Below are 16,287 nucleotides of genomic sequence, written 5' to 3'. Positions count from 1 at the left end.
GTTATGGGGCTCTCTAGAGTTTGCTGGGGCTGACAGATCCAGAGAGGCAGGAGTCTTCTAGTTTGCCTCTGGCTGAGTCTCCCTACTGTTGTGCAGTAGCCCGCAGGAAGGGGAAGCAAAGGGCAGTTAGTGTTTCAAGCAGCATTCCCTCCTATATCTGCTGCACTTGCAGTGGATGGTGCTGTTGAGTGTTGACAGTCTATTCCCCACACCCTACCATGAAGCTCCTTCTATGTGGAGCTCCCGTAGAGGGGTATCTATAGGGTTTCAAGGAGGGTGGAACAGTGCTACATCTAATCTTTGAGCTATGTGTGTGATTCCCAACTCATGTACGCATACTCGCACCGGTTCTCATTGAGCTAGCACAAGTCTAAATAGTAGTGTAACCATGGTAGCATGGGTAACAGCAGCAGAGGCATGGCTTAGCTATACTAAGTACAAACCTGTGGGAAATTGGTGGGAATGTACTCAGTAAAACTAAGCCATGCTGTCACTGCCTGTGCTATTGTGGCTACATTATGATTTATAATTGCAATAGCTTGATGAGAGCTAGTGTGAGTATATGTATGTTACCTGGGAACTACACCCCTAGCTTGTAGTGTTGACAGAGGGCACTCTCCCACTGCCTCTTGTGTGGGCAACTAGAGATGTATATGCATGGAAGCATCCTGTCTGCTCAAAGATCTGGAGAGATCTAGGCCTATGTGAAGGACTGTCAGCAGAAAGGAAATGCTACAAACAAACAAACTATGGAAAGTGCTCATTAAATTTTGAGGTTGGATCTAAGAAGAGCAAATAATTCAGTTAGTTTGGACATTGTCGGGAACAGAGATCCAAAATCTTTCCATAAACCACACAGAACCCCTGGTCTGTGGTGATCTGACTGTGAATGAGGCTACCTGCTGTACTGAGTTTAGTGTAGAATAACAGTTGGAGAGCAGGGAAGGATGGGCCTTCATAATTTTTTCCTCCCGGTTGATCTAATTTAATTCCTTGTTCCTAGGAGCATTATTGGGGCTCTCACTTATGCTGAATGGAAGGGACATTGGCAGCGCCTTAGCTGACACTGTGAATAACCATAAATGGGGGATCATTCTCACAATCTGTGGGGTGGTCCTAATGGACGTTAGTGCAGATTCGGCAGACAATCCCAGTCATGCTTACATGATGGATGTGTGTAGCCCAGTGGATCAAGACAGGGGGCTTAACATCCATGCTTTGTTAGCAGGTATGCGCTTTTATTTATTCTTGCATGGTATATAGCCATTTAGCTATGAGCAGACAAGATTCAATATAGAATAGCATGGCACAAATGTGTGTATATACCAGGGGTAGGCAACCTATGGCACGCGAGCTGATTTTTCAGTGGCACTCACACTGCCTGGGTCCTGGCCACCCGTCCGGGTGGCTCTGCATTTTAATTTAATTTTAAATGAAGCTTCTTAAATATTTTAAAAAGCTTATTTACTTTACATACAACAATAGTTTAGTTATATATTATAGACTTATAGAAAGAGACCTTCTAAAAAAGTTAGAATGTATTACTGGCACGTGAAACCTTAAATTAGAGTGAAGACTTGGCATACCACTTCTGAAAGGTTGCCAACCCCTGGTATATACTATGGGTCTTTGAACTGTAAAGATACATACAGCTTTGGGTTGGGGAACTGTCTCTTTTCCTCTACTATAAGCATAACTCAATAGGTAACTTCAGTAATTTAAAAAATAAACAGTGTATAAATTATAGTAACTTTGTGATATTTTGCCCTTTATCAGTTTGGGTTTTATTGTCAGAGTTTCACAACAAATGTAAAAATAGAAATAAACTAAATTCTTGAGCAGCTCTTCATGAGACCCCCCTCAAACAGATGTGGTAGCAATAATATTCACAGAGAGAGGAGATGAGAATACTCAGGCGAACATACCATTTTTATTGGCTTTATTGGAGGAGGCAAATCCTGCTGGGTGCCCTAAACCAGCTGACCCTTATTTTCATTGTTAGCTGTCAAACTCTGCAGTCTAGTTTTCCTCTTTCAACAGATTTATAAAACATTCTTCTGTATTGCCCTATATATGTGTGTGATGAAAGAAAGGACATTGGCCTAAGGCTGTCACCACATGAATGGCGCTTGTATAATTTATATATTTTATATAGTGTTTGTTTTAAACAGTGTTGCCACTTCAAATGTGTATCCAGCTCATTATTCAGTAAATTGAGCTAATCTGACTCTGAATACACACAGGGAAAAGCTTCCTATTGAGATGAAGGATCAATTTTAACTTCTCCACTTTTCAGAGGAGAAATGCACTTTAATCCTAGAGCTATTCCATAAGACAGGTAAGCATCACTGTTGTCATTTTACAGCTGGGGACTCTGACACATACAAAGGTTAAGTGACTTGTCCTAAAATGAACTGGCAAATCTGGGACTAGAGCTGGCTTCAAGTTCTTTATATCAGTTACTTGTGCAGCATCAACCCCCTTGTCAAGGCTCCTTCCCCATTCTGAACTTTAGGGTACAGATGGAGGCCTACATGAAAACTTCTAAGCTTAACTACCAGCTTAGATCTGGTCCGCTGCCACCACTCCCAATGTGCTAATTCCCTTCCCTGGGTAGCCTTGAGAGACTCTTCACCAATTCCCTGGTGAATACAGATCCAAACCCCTTGGATCTTAAAACAAGGAGAAATTAACCATTCCCCTCCTTTCTCCCACCAACTCCTGGTGGATCAAGATCCAACCCCCTTGGATGTAAAAACAAGGAAAAATCAATCAGGTTCTTAAAAAGAAGTCTTTTAATTAAAGAAAAAGGTAAAAATCATCTTTTGGGTCAGGTGTCAGCCAGGTTACCTGAGCTTCTTAACCCTTTACAGGTAAAAGGATTTTTGGAGTCTCTGGCCAGGAGGGATTTTATAGTATTGTACACAGGAGGGCTGTTGCCCTTCCCTTTATAGTTATGACACCCCTTCCCCTCTCTGTGTCATCATTAATGTGCTTTTGGTGCAGGCTATTGTATTGTTTAGTATTGTATTTAAGAGAGAGAAATCTTTAAAGTGATTAACTAGGAATTGGGAATGTAGCTCAGAACTCATGATTCAAATGTTGCTGTGTTTCATTGCCTTTTTTCTTTAGGGATTGGCTGGGGAAGGTAATCTTAATCTATTTTCCCCACCAGGTCTTGGAGGTGGCTTTGGTTATGTTGTTGGAGGAATAAATTGGGATAAAACCAGTTTTGGAAGAGCTGTGGGAGGGCAGCTCCGTGTCATCTATGTCTTCACAGCAATAATATTGACTATCACTACTGTCTTGACTCTAATTAGCATTCCAGAAAGACCACTGCAGTCTTTTAGCAAGAAGAAAAAAGTGATGAAGAGTCCAAGTCTTCCTCTTCCTCCTTCTCCACCTCTTTTGTTTGAGGAAGGTATAAATGAAAATCTCAGTTTTACAAGTCCAATTTCCCCTCTGAGCCCACTCACACCTAAATATGGCAGTTTTAACAGCAGAGACAACTCCTTGACAGGAATTAATGAATTTGCATCATCATTTGGGACCTCAAATATTGACAGCGTACTCATAGACTGCTTCACAGGAGGGTATGATGGCTATTTAGCAATCCCAGCTAGCTTGCCGAGACAGGCAATCAGTGTCAGCTTTCCCAGGGTGCCAGAGGGCTTTTACTGTCAAGAAAATGGAATCCTGGACCAAGGGGAGAATTCTGTAAATCCAGGGCCAGATGGAGATGCACTAAGGGTGGGTTCACTGGATGCAATAAAGCCACGATCAATAGGGATTCTGAAAAGGCCTCAGACCTTGGCCATTCCAGATGTTGTCACAGGATATTGTCCAGAAAGTAGCAGGAGAAGAAACGTAACCTTCAGCCAACAGGTAAGGGGAGAAAATATATCCAGAAACAATGTCATGACCGTGTAATTTGAACATTCATTTAATCTTGTTAGATAGTTTTACCTTTTATTTTAAAATGCCTAAATATATACTTTTATCATAATGACTGACTTTTTTTGTTTGTCTATGCACACTTGTGATTAAGGGCTCTTTGTAACAGCTTGTTTATGAAAGCTATGATGGGAATACAATATAAGAACTCATAATATGAGTCTATTAATAAGAGGGAGAGGATTTCGAGAACAAAAATTAGTAAGAGATTGCAGGAAATTATTTATGATTTGGACTCTCTGCCAGGGAATAATGTGGGCCTTTTCCCACCCCTCAGACAATATAACACAAGGTGCAGAGGCAAATTATCTGCATCAGCATTTCTGAGGTTAATAATGTTAGCCACAATTGTTTCACAGCCCATGAAATGATAATCAAAGTAATGGTGGGTGGGGATGCGTTTTGCTGTGAGCATCCCCTCATGAAGACTACTACCCATGTTCTCATCAGGAAAAATGAGATTTTCCAGCTCCTGGGAAAAGGTTGGCCCTAAACCTAGTGGTTTCCTGGGAATCTGCAGGAGGCCAGGGACCTCTATGCTGGTACATAACGGGAGCAGAAATGAGGCAACTGTCCCGTTATGTATGTTTATTTTGCTGTCTTTTTACCCATTTATACATTTTGTGTTTTGAAACATGTTTAACATAAATATTTTTTGCCATCATATTTCTGTTTTCAGGCTTGTGAATGAGCTCATTTTGTATAGGGAACGCATTCGGCAGCCCTTTGTAAACATGAGCCAACCTCAGCCAAAGATAGCCTGATATTAGCAGGTGCAACACCCATGTAAATCTTTTAGCAAAATTCAGGAGTGAAATAAATGGTGGTGTAAATTACATGCTAGGTGTAAGTTGGTCTTAAAAGGTGCAGGAGGGAATCGGAAGTACTTTAACATGCACCAACTAGACATTCAGTAGCTGTGCAAAATGAGTGTAATTTACCACTGTGAGTAAAATCCTAGCTTCCCTGACTTCAGTGGGGCCAGGATTTCACCCCATGTGTGTATGGAATAGTAGGAAAAGCAACTAACATAAGTGTGTAAATTAAAGGAGGTCCTTTTGTCTGCACCACCCCTACTATTCCTGCGGCCAAATGCACCCCTGTTATGAGTACAGCTCCTATTCACTTCAATTGGATTCATGTCCACTTATGCCAGTATTAAATTTGGTTCCCAAAGAAATCCATAAGAGTGAAAGATACTTGTTTCAAATCCACTGAAATCCAGAACAGTGCACAGAACACTACTTTGCATTTTATGATTAACTTATTTACTCCATTGCTTGCATCCCCACTGAATCTAGACTCATCTTTATTCTCAATGTTTACTTTTTATGGCAACACTCTCAGTGACCTCAAAGAAATGTAATATAACACAGCTTTGTTTTTATATTGTTTTCTGATTTGGAGTTCTTATGGTGCAGGTTGCTAATATTTTGCTGAATGGTGTGAAGTATGAGAGTGAGTTGAATGGATCCGGTGAGATGTCTGAGCAATCACTTTCCATGAAACTTCTTTGTTCAACCATCTGCCACATGCCCAAGACTCTGCGTAACCTCTGCATCAACCACTTCCTAGGTAAATCTGCAGTGTCATGTTGTTTTCACCATGAAAGTAATCATATTTTCCTTCAGAAGAAAATGGTTTAAGAATCAGTTTAGATTAATATTTTGAAGTGTTTGATCTATTGTGGTTGTCCCTTGCTTAGGACTACTGACTAACTGGGTCTTAATTTTCTCCACGGAGGTGACTGATAGTATTCCAAACTCCAGAAAGTCTCTTCTGTTTCTTCTATAACTAGATTATTTTCTGCCATAAATAAAGAATACATATTTATTTTTATCAAGAAAATAATTCCTTGTTTATATCGGCACTAAGGAAACCTACCTCTGATTAGGGTGAGTATATGTACTGGGACACACAAGAAACTGAATTAGGAGCAGACTTTATAAATTGAAAATTCTATCATTAAAAATTATTTTACAAATCAGCCTCCTTTGACATTGTCCTCTGGTACTGGACTTCTTACTGAATGAGCGTTTATCTGCTAAGAGGCCTCTAAGGGCATTTCTAGATGAAACTCACTGTGCAGTAAACTGGCGTGTTAATCTTCAGAGCTCCAGTGTGCTATCCACTACCTGTCCGTTCCCTAGGGAACTCTTCATGTGGACTCTGCGCACAGACTGTTAATGTGCAGTATGCTGGACCTCTGTAGATTTATACCTTAGCTTACCACACAGTGTGTGTTCATTTAGACATGCTGTAAGGATAATGATGGGTGATATTTTCTTTTATTTGTGCCAGGGACACTCTCATGTGAGTCAACACAGGGTTCAACTCTTTTTCTACTCCTGTTCCATGTGTACATGAGGCTCCCTAAGAAAGATTGTAAGAGACATGGGCTGTGGTATTTTCAGTATTCTGATGGCAATCAGCTCTACACCTCCATCACCTTCCATCTATTAATGCAGTGGCCAAGTGACTGTCGAAGGCTTGATGGGTCAGGCTCAGTTTAGAGAAGACTGAGTTAATATTAATAAATTGGCAGAAGGAACCAGATTAACTGTTGCATCAGCATCCTTGAGTGAGGGAGTACAGCCACTATTTGCAACATGCATTCGCTGCTATGGAATTTTATTGAACCAGAGGATGCTGCTGGAGTCCCAGGTAGTCGCCATAACTAAAAGCACTTTTCCCATCTGATTTTGGAAAGATCAGTGCAGCCATTTCTCTCAGACCTTGCTACACTAATCGATGTCTTTGTCATCGCAAGACTAGACCACTATGATGTGCTCTGTGAAAGCTACATCTTGAATCCATTCAGAAACTGAAGCTAGTTCAGAATTCTGTAACCCATTTGTAGTTTCTCTTGCTCTGATCAATGCTCTGACCAGTGCAGTCTGCCTTTGGTGATTCCAGGTGGTGTTCAAGGGGTAGGTTTTAACCTTTAAAATGCTGACTGACTTTGATGCAGATTACAGTACAGTAGAGAGAGAGAGAGAGAGAGACAGTGTCTCAGGTAACTCCCATGATGATAAGGGCAACCTGTGGAGTATATTATAGACTGTTACACAGTTTGTTTACTGCTGGGACTTCTAAAATATGGAAGAGCATCCAGAGCTTGGAGTGGGAGCTTAAAGATGCCATTCAAATTTAAATAAATAAATATTGCTTCTGGCTTCTTCTAGGTTGGCTCTCGTTTGAGGGAATGTTGCTGTTCTACACAGACTTCATGGGAGAAGTGGTGTTTCAAGGCAATCCTAAAGCCCCTCACAACTCTGATGAATATCAAAAATACAATGCTGGGGTCACCATGGGCTGTTGGGGAATGTGTATCTATGCATTCAGTGCTGCATTCTATTCAGGTACTAAGCAGAGCTTTCTCCCATACTGCTGAGAGAAGAACAAATTGCCTCTGAAAAGCTGCTTCTGCAGTATAGAATGTTGTTTTGAGCTTGGCATTTATATTGCAGATTAGTGTGCTACTTGAAGGTTTTTCTGCCCTAAAATCTTTTTTTTTTTAATTAGCAGTTCTTGTCTGTCTATATACTATTTCTGTTAGTTAATACTTGTTAGCATTGACAGCACAGACATCCAACAGTCTAGTCACAATAAAAAAGTTGTCATTGTATAGCACTGTTCATAAAGTAATCCACAGCTTCACAAGACTCTTGTGAGGTAGGTGAACTGAGGTATGGGGGAGTTGCACACCTCATAGCTTGTGTAAGCTGAGCATTTTGTACGCACCAAGGGTTCCTTGCCTCCCTCAATTTTCCCACATAAGCTCCCTGTATGCTACCATCCCACGTGCCTCTATTGCAGAGACTTCCTGTAACTCCCCTGCAGCTGCTAAGGATTCTGTGTGCCCTGCATTCACACACCCACACACCCTATGTACAGGGAGAATTCATCCTTCCACCCATATGCACAGGGACACAGTCCCACATGCAAAGTGGGAAATGTGGCTATGAAATTACTGTAACGTGTGTACACAACTGATTGAAAAACTGTACTCAGAATAGTTATCAATGGTTTCCTGCCAAACTGGGAGGACATTAATAGTGGGGTTCCACAGAGGTCTGTCCTAGGTCCAGTACTATTTAATATTTTCATTAATGACTTAGATAATGAAGTGGAGAGTATACTTATCAAGGTGACATCAAGCTGGGAGGAGTTGCAAACAATTTGGAGGACAAGATTAAAATTCAAAATGACCATGACAAATTGGGGAACTGGTCTGAAATCAACAAGATTAAATTCAGTAAAACAAGTGCAAACTACTGCACTTAGGAAAGTAATATCAAATGCACAAATATAAAATTGGGAATAACCGTCTAGACAGCAGTGCTGCAGAAAAGGACCTAGGAGTTATAGTAGGTCACAAGTTTAATATAAGCCAACTGTGTGGTGCAGTTGTGAAATAGGCTAATATAATTGTGGGGTGCATTAAGAGGAGTACCTTATGTAAGACTGAGGGGGAACCTAATAATAGTTTTCAAATATGTAAAGAGGATGGTGGTCAATTGTTCTCAATGTCCACTGAAGGTAGAGCAAGAAATGCGATCAGTTAAATCTGCAGCAAGGGAGATTTAGAGTAGATATTAGTAAAACCTTTTTAACTACAAAGGATAGTTAAGTACTGGAATACGTTATTAAGGAAGGTGTGGAATTCCCATCATTAGAGGTTTTTAAGGACCCATTAGACAAACACCTCCCCGAGATGGTGTAGGTATGCTTGGTTCTGCCTCAGCACAGGGAGGTGGACTAGATGACCTCTTGTGGTCCCTTCCAGCCCTCCATTTATACAATTCTATCCATTGGTAGGATAGACAGAGATGAGTTAGGACTACTGTTATGCTGGAAGACATTAATGGGTACCATCTGTCAGTTGTTTGATCTAAAACAATTGCTGGGGGGCTTAAAATTATGGCTGTACTAAAGAGCTGGCAGGGCTTCATGTGGCCCCTATTTCCCTCCTTTCCGCTTCCTGATTTTCCCAAAAAGCAATAGTGTTCTGGCCATTGATGCCTTGAATGTTTCCTGAAATTGAATAGCTGTAGCATTCAAAGGTTATTGTGCTACAGACAGACAGACAGACACAAATAGAAATGGTATCAGGTTGAGTGTAATGCTTTTGTAAGCTCAGGCAACCATAGTGCAATTCCTTCACTCACCACTAACAGGCAGCCTCTTCTGGGTAGAATTCTGTTTTTTGACAAATAGTAACACTGCACAAGTTATGCATACACACTGAGAAGAAAACATACAGTACCCCTAAAATATATTCATTTTTTTCCACATGACAACTTATTTTGTTCTAGAAGTGGCAGTCCTTCAAGAAATGTGCAGTTCCAAACCCCTAAGACTACGAAAGAAGAATTTATAAATTTGTAAAGATTTGCCACTTCTGCATTACCACAGATATACAAGCAAGCAGGAATATAGACTGGTTTCTTTTAATACACTCATGTTTATTATCCTCTTGTCTTGAGTCTAAAAGCCACATATTAAATGTTCTCAATTCACCCATGAGAACACATACTTTTAGGGTAAGATCTAGTACTAATATGGTGTCTTACATGTGCAAAGTGCTTTACATTATTGCAAGACTTGGCAATACTGGCAGATCAGCAGGCTTGAATCAGCCAAGACGATTAATTTTCATACTGTCCATACGTGGGAGGCCGTGTGATCTAGCGATTTTGCACAGGACTGGAAGACAGGCAACTCTGTATTCCAATCCTGGTTCTGCTGCTAATTTACTCTGTAATCTTTGGGCACATCATTTAATCTTGGTGTGTCTCAGTAACCCCTCTGTAAAATGGAGGTAATTATGCTTTCCTGCCTAAGACTGTTAGTGAATGATCTTTCATATTTCCTATGGGATATGCTGGATATCCTTTTCTCACAATCAGTAGTATGTTACACCACATGTAATATCATTTAAGTCAATGGGACTATTTGGTGTAGGCTACTAATTGATATGAGTCACAGGGCACAGCTCTCTCACCACTCTTGACACAGTACTATGTCACAGTTTCCTTTCCTGTGCCCAGAGCTATTCAGCCATTGCACAATAGGTGATTCAGTTAATGTTTCCCCTCTTGGGGTTTGCTTTGTTTAGCCCAAACCAACCTTTTTACTGGCCGACCCACAGCACAATCAGTCCTTCCCTAGCTAGCCGAGTTTCACAAATCAGTCCATCTGCCCATCCCAAGGCTCCCACTGTCCTTCTAGCCCTCAGAAAATCTCCCAGCATTTCCTGTTCTTTCTAGGGTTCTCTCACAGACTTTCCACCTGGCTATGGGGAGAACTCCCCTCCAGATCATATCCTGACCTTGAATCTCACCTAAACTAAGACTAGGCAACCCCCCCTTTTTAAAAAGCAGGTGAACTTCAATCTGTATTCATCTGATCATAGGCCTGTGATCTCACCTTGTTTACATGCTTCCTATGGTCTAGATTTCATCTACCATTTCTGTCCCATGCATCAGGGGAAAACCAGACACAGGTGGAGCTGTGTCCATACTCCCTTAAAGGGGCCTTCCCACCCTGTGACATTGAGTAAGGGTAATCTAGCCCTATAAATTACTTACCATGTGAAATATGTATACTTTTTGGTTATTCACATGCTTGGAAAGCCAAGCACACTTTGGGACAGCTTTCCTATATGCGCAGTCCCATTAAATAAGATAATTGATCTGTACATCACTTATTACAAGTAGAAATAGTCCAACATAGCACATTTCAAATTAAGTGCTATTCATGATACTAATTCCTCTCAAATAATCTCTTAAAGCCCAATTCTGCCAACCTTTTTCAAACTGAGGAGTGATAGCACCTAACCCCACAAGAAGTGCCACTGATTTCAACAGGACTACTTGCAAAGTAAGGCATTACTCAGCATGAAGAAAGATGGTGGAATCTGGCCCTTATTTATCAATCATTTCTCCACTAAAGATCTTACATTTCAGTCATAGTCCTGTTAAAGTTGTATCCATAAACCACAGATTAATAATAAACAGGATTCAGAAAACATGGGGATATACACCTTAAAAGCCTTAATGTGGGTAAAGGAAAGATAGACAGGCCATTCTTCAGTTCATAATTACCTTCTTAACATGCTCTGTGTGAAAGGTCTTATTCTGCGTGACTTGAAAAGCTGACCGTACCAGGAGCTGATCACTCCAGCCTTATACAGTATCACATATGCTAACTTTACAAGTATTTGCATTAAAGTAGACTTCAAAACAATTGGCAAAAATAAAAATTATGACATCAGATTAAGAAAAAGAAATATAATATCTTACAAGTTTCCTTTATTGTTTGTGGAAAGTTATTTTCCATAATTAAATAAACCAATAATTCTAATGCTTTGAGAAGGTTAAAGACCAGGGCAACTGGGATGTAATCACAACAGAAGGTTAAAAAAATAAACAGCATCTGTTTATATATTTCTGTGCAATTTATTTTCTTAAATTCTATTTTACAGCCGCACTAGAAAAGCTGGAAGAATACTTCAGTATTCGCACCCTGTATTTCATTGCATATCTTGCTTTTGGACTTGGTACAGGCCTGGCTACACTCTCCAGAAATATCTATGTGATTTTATCTCTATGCATAACTTATGGTATTCTGTTTTCAACACTCTGCACACTCCCTTATTCTCTGTTGTGTGATTACTACCAGAGTAAAAAGGTACGTTTCCTACTACTACATGTTTTTAAACCATAATGTGCAGAAGTTTCTACAGTACCCATAGCTAAGACAACCTTCTGCCAAGACAGATCATGTTAAACTAGAAATTTTCACTCCTTTTCTTTTTCTGCTGCACATACAATCAGTTAGAATTAACTTGTTTTAAAAATCTCTTTCTACTATGTGGACAGCCATGGGTAGAAAGGGAACTGAATCTTCTTCATCTCTATTGATTTTCCTTTGCCCTTCCCCCCCTTCCCAGCCTCTTTATGCTTACTTCTTTTTCCTTCTCCTTTTCCCTCTGCTGCATATTGCTGAGAAGCTGAAGATTTATTTTAAGTTATTTTTTCATAGCTCAGTCTGTGCTGGCCTGGACACTATTAATGCTCCTTTACTGGTGTTTGGCAGAATCTGATCAGGAAGCATAAGAACAGCCATACTGGGTCAGACCAATGGTCCATCTAGCTCAGTGTCCTGTCTTCCGACAGTGGCCGATGCCAGAGGGAATGAACAGAACAGGGCAATCATTGAGCGATCTGTCCCGTTGTCCAGTCCCAGTTTCTGGCAGTCAGAGAATTTAGGACACCCAGAGCATGGGGTTGCATCCATGACCATCTTGGCTAGCAACCGTTGAGGATCTATCCTCCATGAACTTATCTAATACTTTTTTATAACTCAGTTATACTTTTGGCCTTCAGAACATTGCTTGGCATGGAGTTCCACAGGTTATTGATTCGTTGTGTGAAGTACTTCCTTATGTTTGTTTTAAACCTGCTGCCTATTAATTTCATTGGGTAACCCTGGTTCTTGTGTTATGTGAAGGGGTAAATAACACTTCCTTATTCATTTTCTCACCACTTATGATTTTATAGACCTCTATCAGATCCCTGCCTTAGTTGTCTCTTTTCTATGCTGAACAGTCCCAGACTTTTTTAATCTCTCCTCTTATGAAAGCTGTTCTATACCCCTAATAATTTTGGTTGCCCTTTTCAATACTTTTTCCAGTTATAATACATCTTTTTTGGGATGGGGCAACCAGAACTGCACACAGTATTCAAGGTGTGGGCGTACCATGGATTTATATAGTGGCATAAAGATATTTTCTGTCTGATTAGTTAGCCCTTTCCTAACGGTTCCTAATATTGTTAGATTTTTTGACTGCCACTGCACATTGAGCAGATGTTTTCAAAGAACTATCCATGATGACTTCAAGATCGCACTCGAGTAGTAACGGCTAATTTAGATCCCATCATTTTGTATGTATAGTTGGGATTATTTTTCTAATATGCATTCATTAGTTATCAACATTGAATTTCCAAAGCCACACTGAGCACAACAGAATGGATGAGCTAGAAATACCACAAGCAGTCAAGAGTGAGGGTGGGATCAAAAAAGATACATATGCACCTAGATCCTGTTTTTCGATGCCTGAGTCCCCTTTTTAGAATCATAGAATATTAGGGTTGCAAGAGACCTCAGGAGGTATCTAGTCCAACCCCCTGCTCAAAACAGAAGCAACTCCAACTAAATCATCCCAGCCAAGGCTTTGTCAAGCCAGGCCTTAAAAACCTCTAAGGATGGAGATTCCACCACAATTTAGGCACAATTGCGATTCACAACCTCCTACTCCGCTGCCGCCTAACTTTGTAGGTATCTAAACTTGCTCTTTACTAAACTTTACCGTTAACAATTTGCGTATTTTGCTCTGGTTTGCTAAACTACTCTCTCTCTTTCTCCTATGGTTTTCTTTCCCTTTGAACAGTTCGCAGGCTCGACTATCGATGGTACCAAGCGGGGGATGGGCGTGGATCTCTCTCTCCTGAGCTGCCAGTATTTCCTAGCTCAGCTTCTCGTTTCCATCGTGATGGGACCCATCACTTCCATGGTGGGCAGCGCTAACGGGGTGATGTATTTTGCCAGCCTCGTGTCTTTCATTGGCTGTTTGTTTTCCTCCCTGTGTGTCATATACGAGATCCCAGCCAACGAGGAGCTGGCGGAGGAGCAGCAGCCGTTGGTGCGGAGCGCGTGAAGGGCAGGATCGGCCGGCAGCGAGGGGCCGGGGGGCCGGGGAAGCGGCACTAATCGTATGAGACACGTTACAATAAAAGCAACTCAGACGAACAGTGCTTGTGCCTCCGTATCCCTCCGGGCGGCAGGTGCCGCGGTCCCGCCGGGGCGCTGCGCAGGCGGGCGGGGGAGGCGGAGCGGGGCTGTCCCAGAGGTCGCCCGGTGTCGGGGGAGAAGGCCACGTCGGACCCGACTGATTAGCACCGCCTATTACTCGCTGGTAGCCAATAGACTCCGAGTATCAGAGGGGTAGCCGTGTTAGTCTGAATCTGTAAAAAGCAACAGAGGGTCCTGTGGCACCTTTGAGACTAACAGAAGTATTGGGAGCATAAGCTTTCGTGGGTAAGAACCTCACTTCTTCAGATGCAAGACTCCAAGAGTGTTGTGACGTCACCTCTGATTGGCTCCTGAGATTGCGAGCCCTCCCTCAAAGGGGGCGGGGTGCCGCACTTACTCCGTCTCTCCGCCTCCCTCCCGTTGTCCTGTTCGGCAGTGCCCGCCCCCAGCCCCGCCCCTAGTGTCCGGGCTCCTCTCGTAGCACTTCGCAGGCGCCGGTGTCGAGTGAGTCTGCGGGAGCCCAGAGAATGGGGCTGAGCTCCCGACGCTGCCCGGCACGAATCGCCGCTGGGTCCCTCCGCCGGCTGCGGGCGTGTGGCCCCGGGGCGGGGGTCTTCAGAATTCATACCATGAACACAGGAGCTTCGGTCCTCCAAGGATATTGGGGATCGCAACAGAAAACCTGCTGTCTTTTCAGAGAACATGTGTTTCAGTGCAAACTACTTGGTTGTTACCTACAAGTTTTTCAGCTGGTTTGTGACTCGCTCCAACCAATCCAGTGTTTGAGTCCCTCCGTGTTCAAACCAACAATGAAAAATTGCAGCTGTTTGGGAGTGGGTCATAGCAGCCCACTTGCTCTAAATACTTGCTGTCCCCTGCTCGTTTGTTCTATGCAGCCACTATACAAAAGTAGGGTTTGTGGCACAGCCACCAAAGGCAAGCCAGATAGCTTCATGCCCTCCGTGATCATTGTTCATGAGCAGATGTGCTGAAGGAAAGAGCACATACCGTCCTGTCATAATAGTTTTCAGATGTGCTTAGAAGTCTAGCCAAATACTCCAAAGGCATCAGGGAAAAGTTTTGGTTTCACTTAATAAAACTGCAGTGACCTGCTCTTACACAGCAACAATAGATGATTCTTTATGATGGAATCGAAGTCTGTACTCTGCCATGACATAGCTGTAAGACCTTCTCAATGTATTTACATTATTTAAGTCAGTTTTGCTCTACCATCATTAAGGGTCTTCAGTAAAGAAGGCTACGTATTCTGCGCTAGCTGTGATTGAGGGATGCAGAAACTAGGGGTTTGTTAGTGCAACATGGTGTATGTGCAACACTTAACCAGCCCTGTCTGCACTTACCGAGGTGTACCATGGTATCCTCTATCAGCACCTGAAGGAGGCAAAAGACCATCAATAAATCCCCTGCTACTCCCAGCAACAGAGCAAGGGGCCACCCCATTGCAACAAGTCCCGAAATACTGCATGGAGTAGGCCCTGGAGGGGGCTGGGATTGTGTGAACAGAGCCTCTTGTACTGGTGGAGACACATTACAGCAGCCCCAGGAAGAGGGTAGTTTATCAAGGCTATATGCCCATAACTCTAGCTTTAAAACTCCAGAGCATGTGGAAGGTGGGGCCCTGACTTAGTTGACAGAGATGAGAATCTGAGAGTTGTAGTTTGAAAACCCCAAGGGAATCACAGGAGCTTAGTTGCAAGACCTGCCTCACTTCTTCCACCACCCCCTGCCCCAAATCAGAAAAGATGTAGATTCTTTCCCTCTCATGAGCCTCTGCACACCTCCCCCATCCCCATTGGCCAAGGGTATCCTGGGACCTGAAGTTTCAAAGCATATTCCCCCCCGCCCAGGAGCGTCGTCAACTTTTCTGATACCCTAGGCGGCGGAAGGTCCTGCCCCGAAATGCCGCCCCCCCCACAGAGGCAGCGGAAGGTCCCGCCACCGAAGTACCGCTGCGGTCGCCGCCCCCCAAATCGTGGCAACCACCTAGGTCGCCTAATGGGTTGCGCCTGCCCTGCCCCCGCCCCCAAAACCAAAATACTTCCCGGGGGATCAGGAGCTATGGTCTGGGATTTAGAATCATAGAATCATAGAATATCAGAGTTGGAAGGGACCTCAAGAGGTCATCTAGTCCAACCCCCTGCTCAAAGCAGGACCAATTCCCAGCTAAATCATCCCAGCCAGGGCTTTGTCAAGCCGGGCCTTAAAAACCTCCAAGGAAGGAGACTCCACCACCTCCCTAGGTAACGCATTCCAGTGTTTCACCACCCTCCTAGTGAAATAGTTTTTCCTGATATCCAACCTGGACCTCCCCCACTGCAACTTGAGACCATTGCTCCTTGTTCTGTCATCTGTCACCACTGAGAACAGCCGAGCTCCATCCTCTTTGGAACCCCTCTTCAGGTAGTTGAAGGCTGCTATCAAATCCCCCCTCATTCTTCTCTTCTGGAGACTAAACAATCCCAGTTCCCTCAGCCTCTCCTCATAAGTCATATG

General features: G+C 42.8%; 1 protein-coding gene across 5 annotated transcripts in view; it reads left to right on the top strand.

The window, feature by feature from the left end:
- SLC45A1 (solute carrier family 45 member 1) overlaps positions 1-13,770 on the top strand; it is a 91,969-nt gene extending 78,199 nt beyond the window's left edge. For 4 of the 5 annotated variants that reach the window (XM_065575139.1, XM_065575138.1, XM_065575137.1 and 1 more), the window contains 6 exons: positions 1,004-1,228; positions 3,176-3,885; positions 5,376-5,529; positions 7,140-7,316; positions 11,444-11,649; positions 13,412-13,770. In XM_065575139.1, coding sequence (XP_065431211.1) covers positions 1,004-1,228; positions 3,176-3,885; positions 5,376-5,529; positions 7,140-7,316; positions 11,444-11,649; positions 13,412-13,678 — 1,739 coding nt within the window. In that variant the 3' untranslated portion in view covers positions 13,679-13,770. The remainder of the gene's footprint in view (positions 1-1,003; positions 1,229-3,175; positions 3,886-5,375; positions 5,530-7,139; positions 7,317-11,443; positions 11,650-13,411) is intronic. The other variant, XM_005287046.5, reaches the window with a different exon arrangement.
- Positions 13,771-16,287: the final 2,517 nt, after the last annotated feature.

The sequence above is a fragment of the Chrysemys picta genome, chromosome 21, assembly GCF_011386835.1.
Source record: "Chrysemys picta bellii isolate R12L10 chromosome 21, ASM1138683v2, whole genome shotgun sequence".
NCBI lineage: Eukaryota > Metazoa > Chordata > Testudines > Emydidae > Chrysemys > Chrysemys picta.
The sequence above is the reverse complement of the archived record's forward strand: the minus strand, read 5'-3'. Positions and strand labels throughout refer to the sequence as shown.